The sequence below is a fragment of the Malaclemys terrapin genome, chromosome 1, assembly GCF_027887155.1.
Source record: "Malaclemys terrapin pileata isolate rMalTer1 chromosome 1, rMalTer1.hap1, whole genome shotgun sequence".
Lineage (NCBI taxonomy): Eukaryota > Metazoa > Chordata > Testudines > Emydidae > Malaclemys > Malaclemys terrapin.
The window spans coordinates 305,472,205-305,491,358 of NC_071505.1; the positions used below are offsets into that span (position 1 = coordinate 305,472,205).

At 42.0% G+C, this 19,154-nt stretch overlaps 1 protein-coding gene across 3 annotated transcripts in view; it reads right to left on the minus strand.

The window, feature by feature from the left end:
• Positions 1 to 7,844: 7,844 nt before the first annotated feature.
• B3GLCT (beta 3-glucosyltransferase) overlaps positions 7,845 to 19,154 on the minus strand; it is a 134,949-nt gene continuing 123,639 nt past the window's right edge. For all 3 annotated transcript variants that reach the window (XM_054015349.1, XM_054015350.1, XM_054015348.1), the window contains one exon: positions 7,845 to 9,881. In XM_054015349.1, the coding sequence (XP_053871324.1) occupies positions 9,714 to 9,881 (168 nt within the window). In that variant the 3' untranslated portion in view covers positions 7,845 to 9,713. The remainder of the gene's footprint in view (positions 9,882 to 19,154) is intronic.

A 19,154-nucleotide genomic window follows, 5' to 3' on the forward strand; every position in this document is an offset into this window, starting at 1 on the left:
ACATTTAAGTAACTAAATCATTCTAGGGCTATAAATCTAGTTTGTTAGTAACTTCTCTCTAAACAGTTATTTGGTCCTGTTTACCCTTAGTTTATTACCCCTTCCTCAGCTAGAAACATGCAAACCTCATCATTATTGTTTGGTACCTGAAATGAGCAAGGTAATTGCTAACTAGCTATTTACACATTCCAATACCTGTCCTTGGCTGTTAAGGTCGATCAGAGTTAAACATGGAAGGACAGAGTTTAAACATGGAAGAACTCTCAGGCAGGCCTAGTAACCCCAACATGATGGAAGTGCAAGAAACAGCTGCTGATTCTTGGAGCAGTTAGTCCTGGAACCCACAAGATGCGAGACAATTCTTGATTTAGTCCTAGGTGGAGAACAGGATCTGGTCCAAGAGGTGAATATAGCTGGACCCCTTGGTAATCATGACCGTAATATAATTAAAGTTAACATCCCTGTGGCAGGGAAAACACCACAGCAGCCCAACACTGTAGCATTTAATTTCAGAAAAAGGAGCTACATAAAAATGAGGAGGTTAGCTAAACAGAAATAAGGTACAGCACCAAAAGTAAAATCCCTGTAAGCTGCATGGAAACCTTTTAAAGGCACCATAATAGAGGCTCAACTTAAATGTATACCCCAAATTAAAAACCATAGTAAGAGAACCAAAAAAGAGCCACCAGGGCTAAGCAACAAAGTAAAAGAAGCACTGAGAAGCAAAAAGACATCTTTTAAAAAGTGGAAGTTAAATCCTAGTGAGGAAAATAGAAAGGAGCATAAACTCTGGCAAATGAAGTGTAGAAATAGAATTAGAAAGACCAAAAAAGATTTTGAAGAAGAGCTAGCCAAAGACTCAAAAAGTAATAGCAATTTTTTTTTTAAAAGTACATCAGAAGCAGGAAGCCTGCTAAACAACCAGTGGGGCCACTGGACGATCGAGATGCTAAAGGAGCACTCAAGGACGAAAGGGCCATTGTGGAGAAACTAAATCAATTCTTTACATCGGTCTTCATGGTTGAGGATGTGAGGGAGATTCCCAAACCAGAGCCATCCTTTTTAGGTGACAAATCTGAGGAATTGTCCCAAATTGAGGTGTCATTAGAGGAAGGTTTGGAATAAATTAATAAACTAAACAGTAATAAGTCACCAGGACCAGATGGTATTCACCCAAGAGTTCTGAAGGAACTCAAATGTGAAATTGCAGGACTACTAACTGTCGTCTGTAACCTATCATTTAAATCAGCATCTGTACCAAATGACAAGAGGATAGCTAATGTGACGCAAATTTTTAAAAAGGGCTCCAGAGGTGACCCCGGCAATTACAGGCTGGTAAGCCAGACTCCAGTACCGGGCAAACTGGCTGAAACTATAGCATAGAACAAAATTATCAGACACATGGATGAACATAATTTGTTGGAGAAGAGTCAACATGGTTTTTGTAAAGGGAAATCATGCCTCACCAATCTACTAGAATTCTTTGAGAGGGGTAAACAAGCATGTGGATAAGGGGGATCCAGTGAATATAGTGTATCTAGATTTTCAGAAAGCCTTTGACAAGGTCCCTAACCAAAGGCTCTTAAGCAAATAAGCTGTCATGGGATAAGAAGGAAGGTCCTCTTATGGATTGGTAACTTATGGATAGGAAACAATGGTCCGTTTTCAGAATGGAGAGACGTAAATAGTGGTGTCCCGCAGCAGTCTGTACTGGCCCAGTCCTATTCCACATATTCATAAGTGATCTGGACAAAGGAGTAAACAGTGAGGTGGCAAAATTTGCAGGTGATACAAAACTACTCAAGATAGTTAAGTCCCAGGCAGACTGCAAAGAGTTACTCTCAGAACTGGGTGACTGGGCAACAAAATAGCAGATGACATTCAATGTTGATAAAGGCAAAGTAATGCACGTTGGAAAACATAACTATACATATGAAATGATGGGTCTAAATTATCTGTTATCACTCAAGAAAGAGATCTTGGAGCCATTGTGGATAGTTCTCTGAAAACATCCACTTAATGTGCAGCAGCAGTCAAAAAAGCGAACAGGATGTTGGGAATCATTAAGAAAGGGATGGATAATAAGACAGAAAATATCATATTGTCTCTATATAAATCCATGGTACGCCCACATCTTGAATACTGCATGCAGATGTGGTCGCCCCATCTCAAAAAAGATATATTGGAATTGGAAAAAGTTCAGAAAATGGCAACAAAAATTATTAGGGGTATGGAACGGCTGCCATATGAGGAGAGATTAATAAGACTGGGACTTTTCAGCTTGGAAGAGAGATGACTAAGGGGGGATATGATTGAGGTCTATAAAATCATGACTGTTGTGGAGAAAGTATATAAAGAAGTGTTATTTACTCTCTCTCATAACACAAGAACTAGGGGTCACCAAATGAAATTAATAGGCAGCAGGTTTAAAACAAACAAAAAGAAGTATTTTTTCATGCAACACACAGTTCATCTGTGGAACTCCTTGCCAGAGGATGCTGTGAAGGCCAAGACTATAACAGGGTTCAAAAAAGAACTAGATAAATTCATGGAGGATAGGTCCATCAATGACTATTAGCCAGGATGGTCAGGGGTGGCTCTATGTATTTTTCCGCCCCAAGCATGGCAGTCAGGCAGCCTTCGGCGGCACACCTGCGGGAGGTCCGCTGGTAACGCGGATTCAGCATACCCGCCGCCGAATTGCCGCCGAAGCCGCAGGACCTGCCGACTTCCCACAGGCATGCCGCCGAAGGCAGCCTGACTGCCACCGTCACGGCAACCGGCATGCCGCCCCCTGCGGCTTGCCGCCCCAGGCATGTGCTTTGTGCACTTGTGCCTGGAGCCACCCTGGGAATGGTGTCCCTAGCCTCTGTTTGCCAGAAGCTGGGAATGGGCAAAAAGGAATGGATCACTTGATGATTACCTGTTCTTTTCATTCCCTCTGGGGCACCTGGCATTGGCCGCTGTCGGAAGACAGGATACTGGGCTAGATGGACCTTTGGTCTGACCCAGTATGGCCGTTCTTATGTTATGTTCTAAATATTTGCATTGTAAAAAAACAAAAGAAATAGTACTTTTCAATTCACCTAATATAAGTACTATAGTGCAATCTCTTTATCATTAAAGTTGAACTTACAAATGTAGAATTATGTACAAAAAAGACCTGCACTCAAAAATAAAACAATGTAAAACTTAGAGCCTACGAGTCCAATGAGTCCCACTTCTTGTTCAGCCAATCACTGAGACAAACAAGTTTGTTTACATTTGCAGAAGATAATGCTGCCCACTTCTTCTTTACAATGTCAGCTGAAAGTGAGAACAGGCGTTTGCATGGCACTGTTGTAGCCAGCTGTGACGTTACACTCCATATTATTTATGGAAATATGCTTATGATATGGATATGACATAACTGAGATGTACTTTACGCAAGATGGGTCTTGTAAGGTATCATTGGAAAAGTTATGATTTACTGAGTGTGAGTATCCAATTCGTATGCATGCATCATTTCTGTATCTGAAGTTAGGAATATTGACTATGTAACTGTATTTCAAAAGTGTTACTTTGGGTGTCATCCCCAACTAGCCCTTTAGATACAACAATGAGAAAGCCAGACAGTGCTAATGGTCTATTAGCAAAAACAATGGGCTACAAAAGAGTTTAGTCTTCCAGAGGACACTCGTGACAGCCTACAAGTAATGGCTGCCACAGCCCTGCAGAGACATGGGTCCGAGTCACCTGGTATGCCTTTTTGGAATACCAGTGTTTTTCCACTGGAAGACAATGGGTTTCTGCCTTACACAAGAGCTATATAAGACACGGGAGTGACCTCATTGTGGTTTTCTTCTGCCTCCCCACCCAAAGGGACACTGAAAAACACCTGAAAGCAAGAACTGAACTGGGGGGAGAAGGGTTGAGCCCAAGCTGGAAGGGCATCTAGCTTGTGAGTAATAATACTGAGGTCTCAAACTGCAGACTAGTGCAGCTGCCTTTCAAGACTTTCTGTAATCTGTCTGCAACAATATCTAGGGTGAGAAATTACTATTTGTAACCAATTTATTTAGTGAAACAAGCTTAGTTTGCGTGTTTTGTTTTATTTACTTAGTAATATGCTTTATTCTGTCTGTTATCATAGAATATCAGGGTTGGAAGGGACCTCAGGAGGTCATCTAGTCCAACCCCCTGCTCAAAGCAGGACCAATCCCCAACTAAAGCATTCCAGCCAGGGCTTTATCAAGCCTGACCTTAAAAACCTCTAAGGAAGGAGATTCCACCACCTCCCTAGGTAACCCATTCCAGTGCTTCACCACCCTTCCAGGGAAAAAGTTTTTCCTAATATCCAACCTAAACCTCCCCCAATGCAACTTGAGACCATTACTCCTTGTTCTGTCATCAGGTACCACTAAGAGCAGTCTAGATCCATCCTCTTTGGAACCCCCTTTCAGGTAGTTGAAAGTAGCTATCAAATTCCGCCTCATTCTTCTCTTCTGCAGACTAAACAGTCCCAGTTCCCTCAGCCTCTCCGCACAAGTGCTCCAGCCCCCTAATCTCTTTAACCACTTAAAATTCACCTTTTGTAGTTAATAAACATATTTCTTGTTTATAATATAACCCTGTTGGTGCAATTCATAATTTGGGGAGAGGCATAAGAGGCTGTGCATATCTTCCTCCACATTGAGGGAAGAGGCAGATTTCATAATATACCTTTGTTCTGCACTCCAAGGGAGGTGGACACCTGAGTGCTGGGGCAAGTCCCTTAAACTGAGTCTTCCCAGAGATGATCTCAGTGTCTGTATCATTCTGCAGTTGGGTGTGGCCCTGCCTGTGTGTGTGTTGGAGGAGGCTTAATAACCTGGCTCAGCAAGACAGGTAAAAAGGTTGCCCTGCCTGGCAGAACAGGCGGGCTCAGTGGTATCCCGGTACATCAGGTGGCATCTCAAAGGGGGGGCAAACCGTTACACCAGCATCGCATAATATTTACATGCCAGACGCACTAAAGATTCATGTGTCCCTTGATGCTTCAACCACCATTCCAGAGGACGTGTCCATGCTGATGACGGGTTCTACTCAATAACGATCCGAAGCAGTGCGGACCGACACGTTCATTTTCATCATCTAAGTCAGATGCCACCAGCAGAAGGTTGATTTTCTTTTTTTGGTGGTTCGGGTTCTGTAGTTTCTGAATCAGAGTGTTGCTCTTTTAAGACTCCCAAAAGCATGCTCCATACCTCGTCCCTCTCAGATTTTGGAAGACACTCCAGATTCTTAAATCTTGGGTCGAGTGCTATAGCTATCTTTAGAAATTTCACATTGGTACCTTCTTTACATTTTGTCAATTTTGCAGTGAAAGTGTTCTTCAAATGAACAACATGTGCTGGGTCATCATCCGAGACTGCTATAACATGAAATATATGGCAGAATTCGGGTAAAACAGAGCAGGCGACATACAATTCTCCCCCAAGGAGTTCAGTCACAAATTTAATTAACGCATTATTTTTTTAACGAGTGTCATCAGCTTGGAATAGTGGCTGAAGCATGAAGAGGCATATGAATCTTTATCGCATCTGGCACATAAATATCTTGCGATGCCAGCTACAACAGTGCCATATGAACGCCTGTTCTCACTTTCAGGGGACACTGTAAATAAGAAGTGGGCAGCATTATCTACTGTAAATGTAAACAAACTTGTTTGTCTTAGCGATTGGCTGAACAAGAAGTAGGACTGAGTAGACTGGTAGGCTCTAAAGTTTTACATTGTTTTGTTTTTGAGTGCAGTTATGTAACAAAAATACCTACATTTTTAAGTTGCATTTTCATGATAAAGAGATTTCACTACAGTATATGTACGAGGTGAATTGAAAAATATTATTTCTTTTGTTTATCATTTTTACAGTGCAAATATTTGTAATGAAAAATAATATAAAGTGAGCACCGTATACTTTGTATTCTGTATTGTAACTGAAATTGACATATTTGAAAATGTAGAAAAACCATCCATAAATGTTTAATAAATTTCAATTGGTATTCTATTGTTTAACAGTGCGATTCATTGTGATAACTTTTTTTGAGTTAATTGCGTGAGTTAACTGAGATTAATCAACAGCCCTAATTTAAATTATTATATAGTTGGGAACCCTGAGGTGCACAGTTGCAACACGCACAGTATGGGAACTCTCTTATATTTACAAATATAATTTATTAATACATTTAGCACAATCACAAACATCCCAACTCATTAAGGTAGATAGACTACAGAATGTACATCTGCACATCCATATACTCTCACCATCTCTTGTAGAACAACCTGAAGTGTTAACCATTATCTTCCTCATCACCATCACCAGTGGCCGTCACTCTGGCACCTCCCAAGGACTACATCTTCTCCTACTGCCCCTGGGCTGCAATGCCACTTTTATAATACGTTACACTGATGCCGTTATGTTTGATGCATATTCAGTAGGGAATTTTTCCCCTATTCCTTATTTGTATTTCCTCACCTCACTAATGTTGGAGAGTCTTTTTTTCTATAGGTTAGTATATCAGTGATCTCAACTTATCAAATATGTCAGTTCGTTACCACGGTCCTTTTGTGGTTAGATATCGCATTTGTTATTTCTGTCCTAACTGTTTATTTCGGTTGTGGCGTACCTGTTAAGTTTAAAAGGGCATGAACTTAGGAAGCCCCCTATGCCAACCTATGTTATGTTACAGCTCACAGCCATATATGGACTGTATGCTTTAGTTCATCACCATCTATCTAGGTGAAAGGTCCCAAACATACGTATGCTAACTTTGCTTGCTCTGACTTTTCTAGCTCTTTGATCTTAGGACCTGAAGGTTCAGGACTGCATCAGAAGTCTCCACCAATTCCAACCTCCACAATACTCTTAGCCATCCCAAAGACTTGCAGTAAAAGCTAGGGCAGGGATAGGCAACCTTTGGCATGCGGCCCGCCAGGATAAGCCCCCTGGCAGGCCGGGCCGGTTTGTTTACCTGCCGCGTCTGCAAGTTCGGCCGATTGCAGCTCCCACTGGCTGCGGTTTGCTGCTCCAGGCAAATGGGGGCTGCGGGAAGCGGCGCGGGCTGAGGGATGTGCTGGCTGCCGCTTCCCACAGCCCCCATTGGCCTGGAACCTGCGGACATGGCAGGTAAACAAACCAGCCCGGCCCGCCAGGGGGCTTATCCTGGCGGGCCGTGTGCCAAAGGTTGCCAATCCCTGAGCTAGGGTAATGGCAAGATAAGGCAGGGACTTTAAAAAGCTGCTTTGTTTGCAGTTCTGGAGGGGAGTTCTGGCTGGCAAGCTATTCTATTCTGTTCATGTTCCTATACCATGCTCATCACCGTGGTATCTGAGTGCCTTCCAGTAGTGCATTAAACAATGTAACTAAGATTTGTCAAGTGTTTGTTCTCTCACCTTCTCCTCAGGAGGAGTGTGCGCATTGGAGTGTCTTATTTTGATAGATGTGGTTTTAGGGTGTTTTTGGATGGTTAAATCATAGTGCCCTCAGACCCGTCTGGTGATATTGTATATTATCAGTTTTGCATTAGCACCTAGGAGCCCCAGCTGTGGACCAGGAATCCATTTTGCAAGGCACTGAACAGAGTTTGTAATCTGCCTTTACCATTTGCACAGAAAGAGACACAGCCAACCAGTGTGGACTGGAGAAAGAGGTCAGGAACCAGAAAGAATAACACTGTTTGAATTCTTTCTTTTGGTGCTACTGACCTCTGTTTCGTTAACTTTATAATATCCTATGATGTATTTACCACAAGGAGTACTGGATAAATGAGTTTAAACATTCCAAAGTGTATTTGGTCTTTGAAGAAGGATGGGAACAATGCACTCAAAAATTTAAACAAGTATGTTTTTATTCAGTTTTAGGCTCGCGCAGTTCTAAACAGTAAACCTAATTAACTATACGTCCACAGTACCAAAGAATGTAGCTCTGGTATCAGTAGAAAATGTCTACTGTTCAAGGCACTGATATTGGTAAGAAAAAGTTACATTATGTTGGTTACACCTATTTCAACATTATTTTAAACCACTATGAATGTGATCACTATTCAAATGCTTAAAAATCCACAAGCTACATTCACAAAAATGTGCATACTTCTCAGTGATTACCAAATTACTTCCCCATTTAGACTTGGAGTAAGTATTGCATTACTCTAGAACTGAAACAAGTGCTGAACTACAGAAAATATTTTAAAACATGTACAAATAAACAATTTCGGTAATATGGCTTTAAAACCCTGCATTTGGTTACAACATAGCAAGCAAAGTTAGATAACAGGATATACACACGATATGCTGTTGTCTTAAAAGGAAAAAATCCTTTACTGTATACAAATTAGTTTAGAACATACTAAAGCCAGATTTTATACAAATATTTTTACAAAACTGAATTATACATAGAAAACAAACAAAAAAGTCAAATATGCAGCACTCTATACATGTTAATATTATACCCATTATATTACTTAGTTATATATTTTTATTAGGTATATTGTAGATCAGGGATCGGCAACCTTTGGCACACGGCTCGCCAGGGTAAGTACCCTGGCGGGCTGGGCCGGTTTGTTTACCTGCCGCATCCGCAGGTTTGGCCGATCGCTGCTCCCACTGGCCGCGGTTCGCCGTCCCAGGCCAATGGGGGTGCGGGAAACGGCAGCCAGCACATCCTTTGACCCGTGCCGCTTCTCGCAGCCCCCATTGGCCTGGGACGGCAAACCGCGGCCAGTGGGAGCCGCGATCGGCCGAACCTGCGGACGCAGCAGGTACACAAACCGCCCAGCCCGCCAGGGTGCTTACCCTGGCGGGCCGCGGGCCAAAGGTTGCCAATCCCTGCTGTAGATGATATAAATTATGGATGTTACAAACTAATTTTTAGCTTGGCACTTAGATACTATGGTGATGTGCACATTATAAATATCTAAACATTAGATTTTCAAAATTCCTTAAGAGACAAACATTTATATTTGCCAAAGATAGAAACAGTCACCTAGGTTTTTTAATGAACCATGGCAACATCTTGTAGTCAATTTAAGAATCCCAGACCTTTCTTTGGATTTCCTAGGGTGATATTTCCTACAAAAGCTAACATGTTTAAAGGTGAAATAGTAGTTCAAACTCAAAAAGGAGTCATCTATCCCATGCATCTGCAACATCTCTATTTGGAAACAATACAAAGTACAGTACATGACGTTTTCTTTCCAGACCACTGTTCATTAAAATACACATCTCCCTACCCTTTCATTACCTAAGGACTGATTCTGACTGATTTCAAGAACCCAGAAGTTCTTCTGAAGTCATTGGGAAGTGTAGGTATTCAGTATCTTTTAGAATTAGGCCCCTAAATATGGAACTTAGGCCACTACTAGACAGTGAGGAAAAGAGAAATGTGAATTGCTGGTGTTTCACAGAGAATTCCAAAAGGGAACATACAAAAATACTGTATACGACATTTAAAATGTTAAATACAATGGTCACAAGATTCAAAATTCAAGGTATTTCTGACAAATCCTCAAACCACACACACACACACAAAATCAAGCTGGTTCCCTTTTCCTTTTCTAACAAGTGTAACACGTACTGGATTGAAACATTCAGTGTTCTATGCAATATGGCAGACAAGTAGTACAACACAACACCAAAACTACAGTACAGCCTCTCACTAATCTGCAGTACCTTATTGAGATTTAAAATATTTTATATATTATAAATCTTCCCTTATATGTCTCTGTTTCTTTTCAGTAAATGAATCTTCCATCTTTGGTGCCAGCCATGTGAAATACACCTTGACTGGATCAACGTTCCAATGCTTGTGAAATGATATTGGAATTTGGTGAGCAAGGTAGTCCTTTGGATAGTCCATTGGTCTTGCCTAAGATGGGAAGATAAAACAAAAATACTAATTATCACTGGTTTAAAAAATGCTGTTTTAGAACAGTAAAGTGAATTTTGGATAAAGAATCATCACTCAATAGACCTCTCATCTCGAATGTTTTGACATCAGTAATATAGTATTACTGTAAAAGATTCCATAATTATTGCAGTCATTTTTACATAGTCCTATTAAACTGACTGGCTTGCATTAATTTATATTAATGTATCTGACTTTTAAGGATGGCAATCATCATGGTGTTTGAGTCCTACTACTCAGCTAGACAAGGTTATAACTAGGGTTGTCAAGTGATTAAAAAAATTAATCGCACTGTTAATAGAATACCATTTATTTAAATATTTTTAGACGTTTTCTACATTTTCAAGTATATTGATTTCAATTACAACACTATACAAAGTGTACAGTGCTCACTTTATATTTATTTTTATTACAAATATTTGCATTGTAAAAACAAAAGAAATACTATTTTTCAATTCACCTAATACAAGTATGGTAGCGCAATCTCTTTACCATGAAAGTTGAACTTACAAATTTAGAATTATGTATAAAAAATAACTACATTCAAAAATAAAAGTATGGAAAACTTTAGAGCCTATGAATCCACTGAGTCCTACTGCCTGTTCAGCCAATCACTCAAACAAGTTTCTTTACATTTGCAGGAGATACTGCTGCCCGCTTCTTGTTTACAATGTCACCTGAAAGTGAGAACAGGTGTTCATGTGGCACTGTTGTAGCCAGCATCAGAATATATTTACGTGCCAGATGTGCTAAAGATTCATATGTCCCTTCATGCTTCAACCATCATTCCAGAGTACTGCTCTTTTAAGACTTCTGAGAGCATGCTCCACACCCTGTCCCTCTCAGATTTTGGAAGGCACTTCAGATTCTTAAACCTTGGGTCGAGTGCTTTAGCTATCTTTAAAAATCTCACATTGGTGCCTTCTTTGCGTTTTGTCAAATCTGCGGTGAAAGTGTACTTAAAACGAACAACATGTGCTGGGTCATCATTCGAGACAGCTATAACATGAAATATATGGCAGAATATGGATAAAACAGAGCAGGAGACATACAATTCTCCCCCAAGGAGTTCAGTCACATTTAATTAACACATTATTTTTTTAACAAGTGTCATCAGCATGGAAGCATGTCCTCTGGAATGGTGGCTGAATCATGAAGGGGTATATGAATGTTTAGCATATCTGGCACGTAAATACCTTGGCAATGCCGGCTCCAAAATTGCCTTTTCTCACTTTCAGGTGACACTGTAAATAAGAAGTGGGCAGCATTATCTCCTGTAAATGTAAACAAACTTGTTTGTCTGAGCGATTGGCTGAACAAGAAGTAGGACTGAGTGGACTTATAGGCTCTAAAGTTTTATATTGTTTTGGGATGCAGTTATGTAACAAAAATATATATATATTTGTAAACTGCACTTTCACAATAAAGAGACTGCACTCCAGTACTTGTATGAGGTGAATTCAAAAATACTATTTCTTTTGTTTGTCATTTTTACAGTGCAAATATTTGTAATAAAAAATAATATAAAGTGAACACTGTACACTTTGTATTCTGTGTTGTAATTGAAATCAATATATTTGAAAATGTAGAAAAATATCCAAAAATATTTAATAAATTTCAATTGGTATTCTATTGTTTAACTGTGTGATTAAAACGTGAGATTAATTTTTTGAGTTAATCGCATGAGTTAACCGATTAATCAACAGCCCTCGTTATAACATGTAAAAGTAGTAATAGAGGGAAACAGCTAGAATATTTTCACAAATGTTTGTATTATGTTTTCAATTACATTTTTCATGTTGAAACAAGCTGCAAAATTTTAAATTAATGTAGAATAAACTCATAGTCAGTTTGTTTTGAAGGGACTTGCCAGTTTAGAAATTATTACATTGAAATGATTTAATGACTAGCTGATTTCACAGTCTTTGCCAAGTTGGGAATATGAATGATATGGAAATGAGGGATAATCTTAACTGGCCAGGCACACCAAAAACAAATAAAACTTAGAAAAAGTACTTGGCCTGGATTTTTTTCACCATTTGTTTTCTTTATTCACAACGCAACTCCAGACCTTTTTATCCCAGATAATCCCAAAAAGAAGCATTAACTTTTTATAGCTTTATTTTAGGGGTTGCTAGAAGCTAATTGCGCTCTCTCTCTCTCTATATATATACACACACACACACATACACATTGCATAACACATTCCACCACAAAAGATTCTTACAACTCTTTTTTGAGAAGCTTTTATGTTGATGCAGCACACCTTTGAACTGGGGCAGGAGGAAAGACCTGGGGCTAGAGAAGTGTCTTTTCTTTGTCCTTTGAAATTCCATTTAAATTTTGCTGAGATATAGATTTTTGAAAATTGTCATTTCCCTTATCTCACTTGCATTTCCTCAGAAAATTTTTGAGACTGCCAAAATAATAACTAAACACAAGCATTCTGAAGTGCCGCTACAATAGGGTTACCATATTTCAGCAAGCAAAAACGAGGACGGGAGGAGCCCCGCCCTAGCCCCTCCCACTTCCCGCCCCCCCAGAACCCCCAACCCTCCCCCCGTTCCTTGTCCCCTGACTGCCCCCTCTTGGGACCCCTGCCCCTAACTGCCCCCCAGGACTCCACCCCCTATCTAAGCCTCCCTGCCTCTTGTCCCCTGACTGCCCCAACCCTTATCCACACCCCCACCCCCAGACAGACCCCTGGGACTCCCACGCCCCATCCAACCACTCCCCACCCCCTGACAGCCCCCCCCAGAACTCCCAACCCATCTAAACCCCTCTGCTCCCTGTCCCCTGACTGCTCCGATCCCTCTCCCCACTCCTGCCCCCTGACAGCTCCCCCCCAGAACTCCCAGCCCCCCACTCCTTGTCCCCTGACTGCCCCTCCTGGGACCCCTGCTCCTAACTGCCCTCCAGAACCCCACCCCCTACCTAAGACTCCCTGTTCCTTGTCCCCTAACTGCCCCCTCCTAAGACCCCCCCCCAACTGCCCCCCAGGACCCTACCCCCTACCTGTACCCTGACTGCCCAAAACTTTCTCCACTCCCCCCAAAAAGCCCCCCCCTGAACTCCCGACCCCCCCCCCGTTTCTTGACTGCCCCCTCCAGAACCTCCCTGCCCCTTCTCCTGCCCCCTGGCCCCCTTACTCTGCTGCTCAGAACAGGGTGTTGGGCTCTGTGCGAGCCGGACATGTGGCTGCGCTCCCCAGCACAACACACAACCCGGTCCCTGGCCCTGCACAGTGCTGCCGGACCGGGACACTGGGCTGCAGGGGAGGAGGAGCTGCCAGCTCAGAATGCAGGGAGGGAGGGAGGGGAGGAGGAGCTCCTCTACAGCTGCTCCGGAGTCCAGCCCGTGACTTTCCTGCAGCCCTCCCAGCCGCTCGCTCTGCTCTGCCGGGGAGGGGGGAAATCCCGGACATTTTGAGTGATTTACAAATTCCCCCCGGACGCTATTTTTAGCACAAAAAGGAGGACATGTCCGGGTAAATCCGGACGAATGGTAACCCTATGCTACAACTGCTGCAATACTGATTTTTAAATGCTTTGGAGCTGCAGGAGCAGCTGCTGGATGTGGGGCAGCAAGAGGAAAGCTGAGCCAGGCTCTGTCCCCAGCAACCCACATCCCCACTCTGGAGGCACCACATAGCAAGAGCTCCCTCAGGTCCTTCCTTGGAGGAAAGGGGAAGCCAGTCTGAGCTCTCCCCAACAACCCCCTAAAGCGTATTCTTCTTTAGGATCACAGTTTTTCCTGTCAAATGATTGAAGTCTGTGCTGCAGGCAGAAGGGTCAGGGTTCAAATGCTACTACTGATGCATGATTTTGTGTCTGTATGGGGGTGTTATTACAGTTGCACATAATATAATTTTCACATTTTTCCTTTTAAGAAAAACCTAGGAAATTACATTAAAAATGTTAAGAAAAAGTTGCAAAGGTTGTAAAGTCAAATACTTTAGAGTAAAGAAATGCCACATTTGTGGTTGCCTATGTAATCTCAAATCTTCTCCCTTGCAAATATGCATTATGGTATGGTGTTTAATTACATTATTGCATACAATTTTTTAACAGGACTCCCATCTCATCCAAGGCTTTATCTTGCACCCATTTATTTTCTGTACAGGATCAGGGCTTTAGTGCATAGCATGAATGCACAAAAAGATAGGATTAAGGTTATATGGGCAACCATAAATCTGGCATTTCCTAATTTTTAGTGTTTGATTTTGCACTGAAGTGCAAAATAGCTTTCTTTTAATATAGGTTTTTCAGTATTTACTATAATTTAACATTTTTTGAAAGTCAATCTTGCCTCCAACATCACTATGTGATCACATCAGCTGAAAAGTGCTGTGTTTTTTCTTTATTTTGTTTGGTTATTATTTTGTGATCTTGTAAATTGTTTTTTTCTGGGTTTTTGGGTTTTTTTGTCTACATTTTTGTTCAACAAGGCCATCTATGGGCACAGGGGTCTGCCTGCGTGGAACAACTTGCAAGATTTATTGGTTATAGCAGAGGTGGGCAAACTACGGCCCGCGGGCCACATCCGGCCTGCGGGACCCTCCTGCCTGGCCCCTGAGCTCCTGGCCTGGGAGGCTAGCCCCCGGCCCCTCCCCTGCTGTTTCTCCTCCCCCGCAGCCTCACCTCACTGTACCGCCGGCACAATGCTCTAGGCGGCAGGGCTGCAAGCTCTTGCCAGGCTACAGCTCTGCAGCTGCGCTGCCCGACCCGGTGCTCTGTGCTGCACGGTGGCGTGGCTGGCTCCAGCCAGGCAGCGCAGCTGCTTGTCCTGGTGCTCTGGGTGGCGTAGCTGTAGTGCCGCCAGCCACCAGTGCTCCAGGCAGCGTGGTAAGGGGGCAGGTAGCAAGGGGGGTTGGATAGAGGGCAGAGGAGGTTGGGGTGGTGGTCAGGGGGCGGGGGTGTGGATAGGGTCGGGGCGGTCAGAGGGCAGGGAACAAGGGGGGTTGAATGGGGGTAGGAGTCCCGGGGGGGGGCAGTCAGGAAGGAGATGGGGGGTTGGATGGGGCGGCAGGGGAAGTCAGTTGGCAGGGGTTCTGGGGGCAGTCAAGGAGAATGGGTGGTTGGACGGGGCAGCAGTCCCGGGGAGGGGGGCAGTCAGGAATGAGAGGAGGGGATGGATAAGGAGGCGGGGGGCAGTCAGGGGCAAGGGGTCCAGGGGTGGTCAGGGGACAGGGCAGGATGGGGCAGGGGTCCTTGGGGGCCATCAGGGGGCAAGAAGCAGGGGGGGGTCGGATAGGGGGCAGGGGCCGGGCCATGCCTGGCTGTTTGGGGAGGCCAAAAAGTTTGCCCGCCCCTAGGTTATAGCTATCGGCTATGGCTGTGTGGTATGTTTACCATAAGGGACAGTTTGCATGGCATATGTTGATATCACTCATTCTTGTCTCGACACCCAACCTAGTCACAAATTTCTGTGATCTGGCTCAAAATTATTTACCATAATAGCAATCCCTCACATGATCCCTTACATATATGCCAATATATAGACCAAAACACTGTGCGCGCTTATTTCAGTGCAGGATCACATTGTGTTTCTTTGTGTAAAAAAGGACATTGCATACCTTTGGGCCTCTAACGTTCACAAAAAAATCTAGTAAAATTTAAAGAAAAATATTTTAATTTTTTAAAACCAACACACACAACATAATCCTGCACTGAAATAAGTGCACATAGTGTTTGTTTGAACATTGGCATATATGTATATAGGATCAAAGAAGGGAATGCTATTAGGGTAAGTAATTTTGAGCCAAATCACAGAAACTTGTTTTAAAATTGGGGAGGAAACATTTTATAATATGTCCCTATTTTATGCACTGCTTGGATTCTACAAAGAGTAACCTAAGTTTAGGGTCATTCTCTTTGCTCCAGTTCTAAATGTTGGATGCCAGAATTGTCAACGTGGCAGGATAAGAAGTCCAAGACCCTACCACAATACAGAGTAATGGTGAAAATATGAGGCTCTTATGACGAAAAAGATAATTGATCCCAGGAGATATTACTCCTTTGCCAGATATCTTCACATTGTTACCCTTTGTTAGCTACACTGAAGAAGACAGAATCAAAATCAACCCATGTGTGTCTGACTTCTCAATGCAACAGAAATATTCACTTTTGTTTGTTTAAAAAAGCTTTTGGGGGAGACGTAGATACGCTGGAGGGTAGGGATAGAGTCCAGAGTGACCTAGAACAATTGGAATATTGGGTCAAAAAAAATCTGATGAGGTTCAACAAGGACAAGTGCAGAGTCCTGCACTTAGGATGGAAGAATCACATGCACCGCTACAGGCTGGGAACCAACTGTCTAAGCAGCAGTTCTGCAGAAAAGGACCTGGGGATTACAGTGGATGAGAAGCTGGATATGAGTCAGCAGTGTGCCCTTGTTGCCAAGAAGGCTAATGGCATATTGGGCTGCATTAGTAGGAGCACTGCCAGCAGATCGAGGGAAGTGATTATTCCCCTCTATTCGGCACTGGTGAGGCCACATCTGGAGTATTGTGTCCAGTTTTGGGCCCCCCACTACAGAAAGGATGTGGACAAATTGGAGAGAGTCCAGTGGAGGGCAATGAAAACGATTAGGGGGCTGGGACACATGACTTGCGAGGAGAAGCTGAGGGAACTGGGGTTATTTAGTTTGCAGAAGAGAAGAGTGAGGGGGGATTTGACAGCAGCCTTCAACTACCTGAAGGGGATTCCAAAGAGGATGGAGCTCGGCTGTTCTCAGTGGTGGCAGATGACAGAACAAGGAGCAATGGTCTCAAATTGCAGTGGGGGAGGTCTAGTTTGGATATTAGGAAACACTATTTCACTTGGAGGGTGGTGAAGCACTGGAATGGGTTACCTAGGGAGGTGGTGGAATCTCCATCCTTAGAGGTTTTTAAGACCTGGTTTGACAAAGCCCTGGCTGGGACGATTTAGTTGGGTTGGTCCTGCTTTGAGCAGGGGATTGGACTAGACCTCCCGAAGTCTCTTCCAACCCTAATCTTCTATGGTTCTATGATTTTTCCCTACAACAATTCAATGGAATATGAGCAAAGCACTTATGTAAAACAAACAGGTTTCGTTTGCAGTTGTTCCCATTAAAATATTTTAATTTGTCCTTTGCAGTTAGATTTCTACTAAAGAGGATTTCAGTAAAAATGTATATAAACTCTCAAAATAAGATTTTATTCTCTCTCAACACTTTAGTGTCTTGCTGATAAATAAATAAGTAATGTAAAAAAGTTTCTTTTTCTACAGTAACAAACATAAGAAAAAAGGAGATCAGCATATTAAGGAAGCTAAGCTAAAAATTGATTTACAAGTTACTGTATGCTTTCCATTACTGATGGATGTATTAATGAATGCTCCATAGTGCTTTCATGCTGTACTTTGTACATTCCTTCCATATAATCAGGTAATACAATTTGACATTAACATGATCCTGTTCTTGGGATTTTCTTCTTTGATATTTTATAAGTTACTGAAATGCTTATTTAAAAAACAAAATAACCACTGAAGAACCAAGAGGGTGTCTAATACCCTGAGGCACTTTGAAAATCTCAACATTGGAGAATATCTATGGATTTGATGACCTTAAGAAATTTATTTTGACATAGATAATTACTGAACTACTCTCACTTGAGCCTGGCAAAAAACCCTCTTTCAGTAGTTTGTTTACTTTGAAATTTATATAAACCCTCTGCTGCCTTGATAAGGAACAAATTTGCTTTAACTGCATCTGTATTAATTACAACATTCTTTATATTTCAGATTACTTTAGATAACTCTGACTTAAAATATATGACTGTATATCATCATAGATCTTATATACTACTCTCCTGATTGTACTTTCTCTATTTGATCCTTTATTTCATGCTCTGTGGACTCAATTACTATATACAATTATCACCAACCGTACTAGTTAGATATTTTTACAGTGCCCAAATGCTAAGCCAGAGGTGGTGCCTGAAGCCTATCTAGGGACCAAGGGGAGTTTAAGAGCATAAGAGCCAAGCATGTGGGTCTAACACAGCAGCCTGGTGTGTGTCCAGCAGGGGAAACTTGACCAGGGTTGCGACAGCTGGTAACTTACCTCAAAACTTCTTGCTAAAAAAACAAGGCTGTGACCTAAGAAAGTGTGAGAAATGTCAGGCTGAAAGGAACTATTTCAGTTCAGTGGGAAGTATCAAAAGTAGTTTTAGAATAAAAACTATCTTCTCATGTCACATCAGTGACTCCATTATCTCTTTTCGCTCCTATGTGTTACTTCCATTACTATATTTAAGACCCTTAATCAAAGATGTACTTCATGTTTCATCACAGTCTTGACATGGTACATTAACAATCATATTTCTCTTACAAAAATAACGAGGAGTCTGGTGGCACCTTAAAGACTAACAGATTTATTTGGGCATAAGCTTTCGGTGCCACCAGACTCCTCATTGTTTTTGTGATACAGATTAACACGACTACCTCTCTGATATTTCTCTTATAGTGTGCTGTATAATTTTTTTTGCAGCACTTTCTACATACTACATTTGCGAGTAGCTGCTAAATAAATGTATAAAGGCATGTCTTAACAGACTGGTTTAAACTTTATATTTATTAATTTTCCATGTGTAGTATGCTATTTTTAATGCTATTAAAAACATTTTGCGTATGGAAGAGAACACAGGGATCAAATTATTTTATAATTTTCTGGCTAGTGCTCACGTAAAAAATATGACAGTGAATTTGAATTCATGATTAGCCTGATCATCAGTTTGCAATCTGTCCCAGAGTAAAGGGCAGAGTTGTTGCAGGCAGGAACCCAAGAGGGAGATTGTCACTCAAGGAGTCACAGTCTATTGCTGCTCCTCCTCCCTGCTACTCCTGTGAGGAAGTAAACTGTGATGGGTCAGTCTATCTATACTTGTTGCAGCATATATTCCCCATGCCCTGGCATAACTAGACTGCTGGGAACACTGAGGGGCAGAGACAAGGCTCCCCTGCTCCTTCACCCATCTGTGTAAGATAAGGATGCTGCAGCTCTGTGGAGACTGATTACCCACATGTGCAGCAATCACTTATTGAGTACCCACATGGTACAGCACACTTGCACTAAGAAGGAAAAGAGCACTTTATGCCTCCTTACAGAATAAGACATGATCTGATCCTATATCATTAAAGATATATTTACACCTTATTTAAAAAATATAGTACAGGTAGCAATTAATTTTAGGAAATAAAAAATGATAATTAA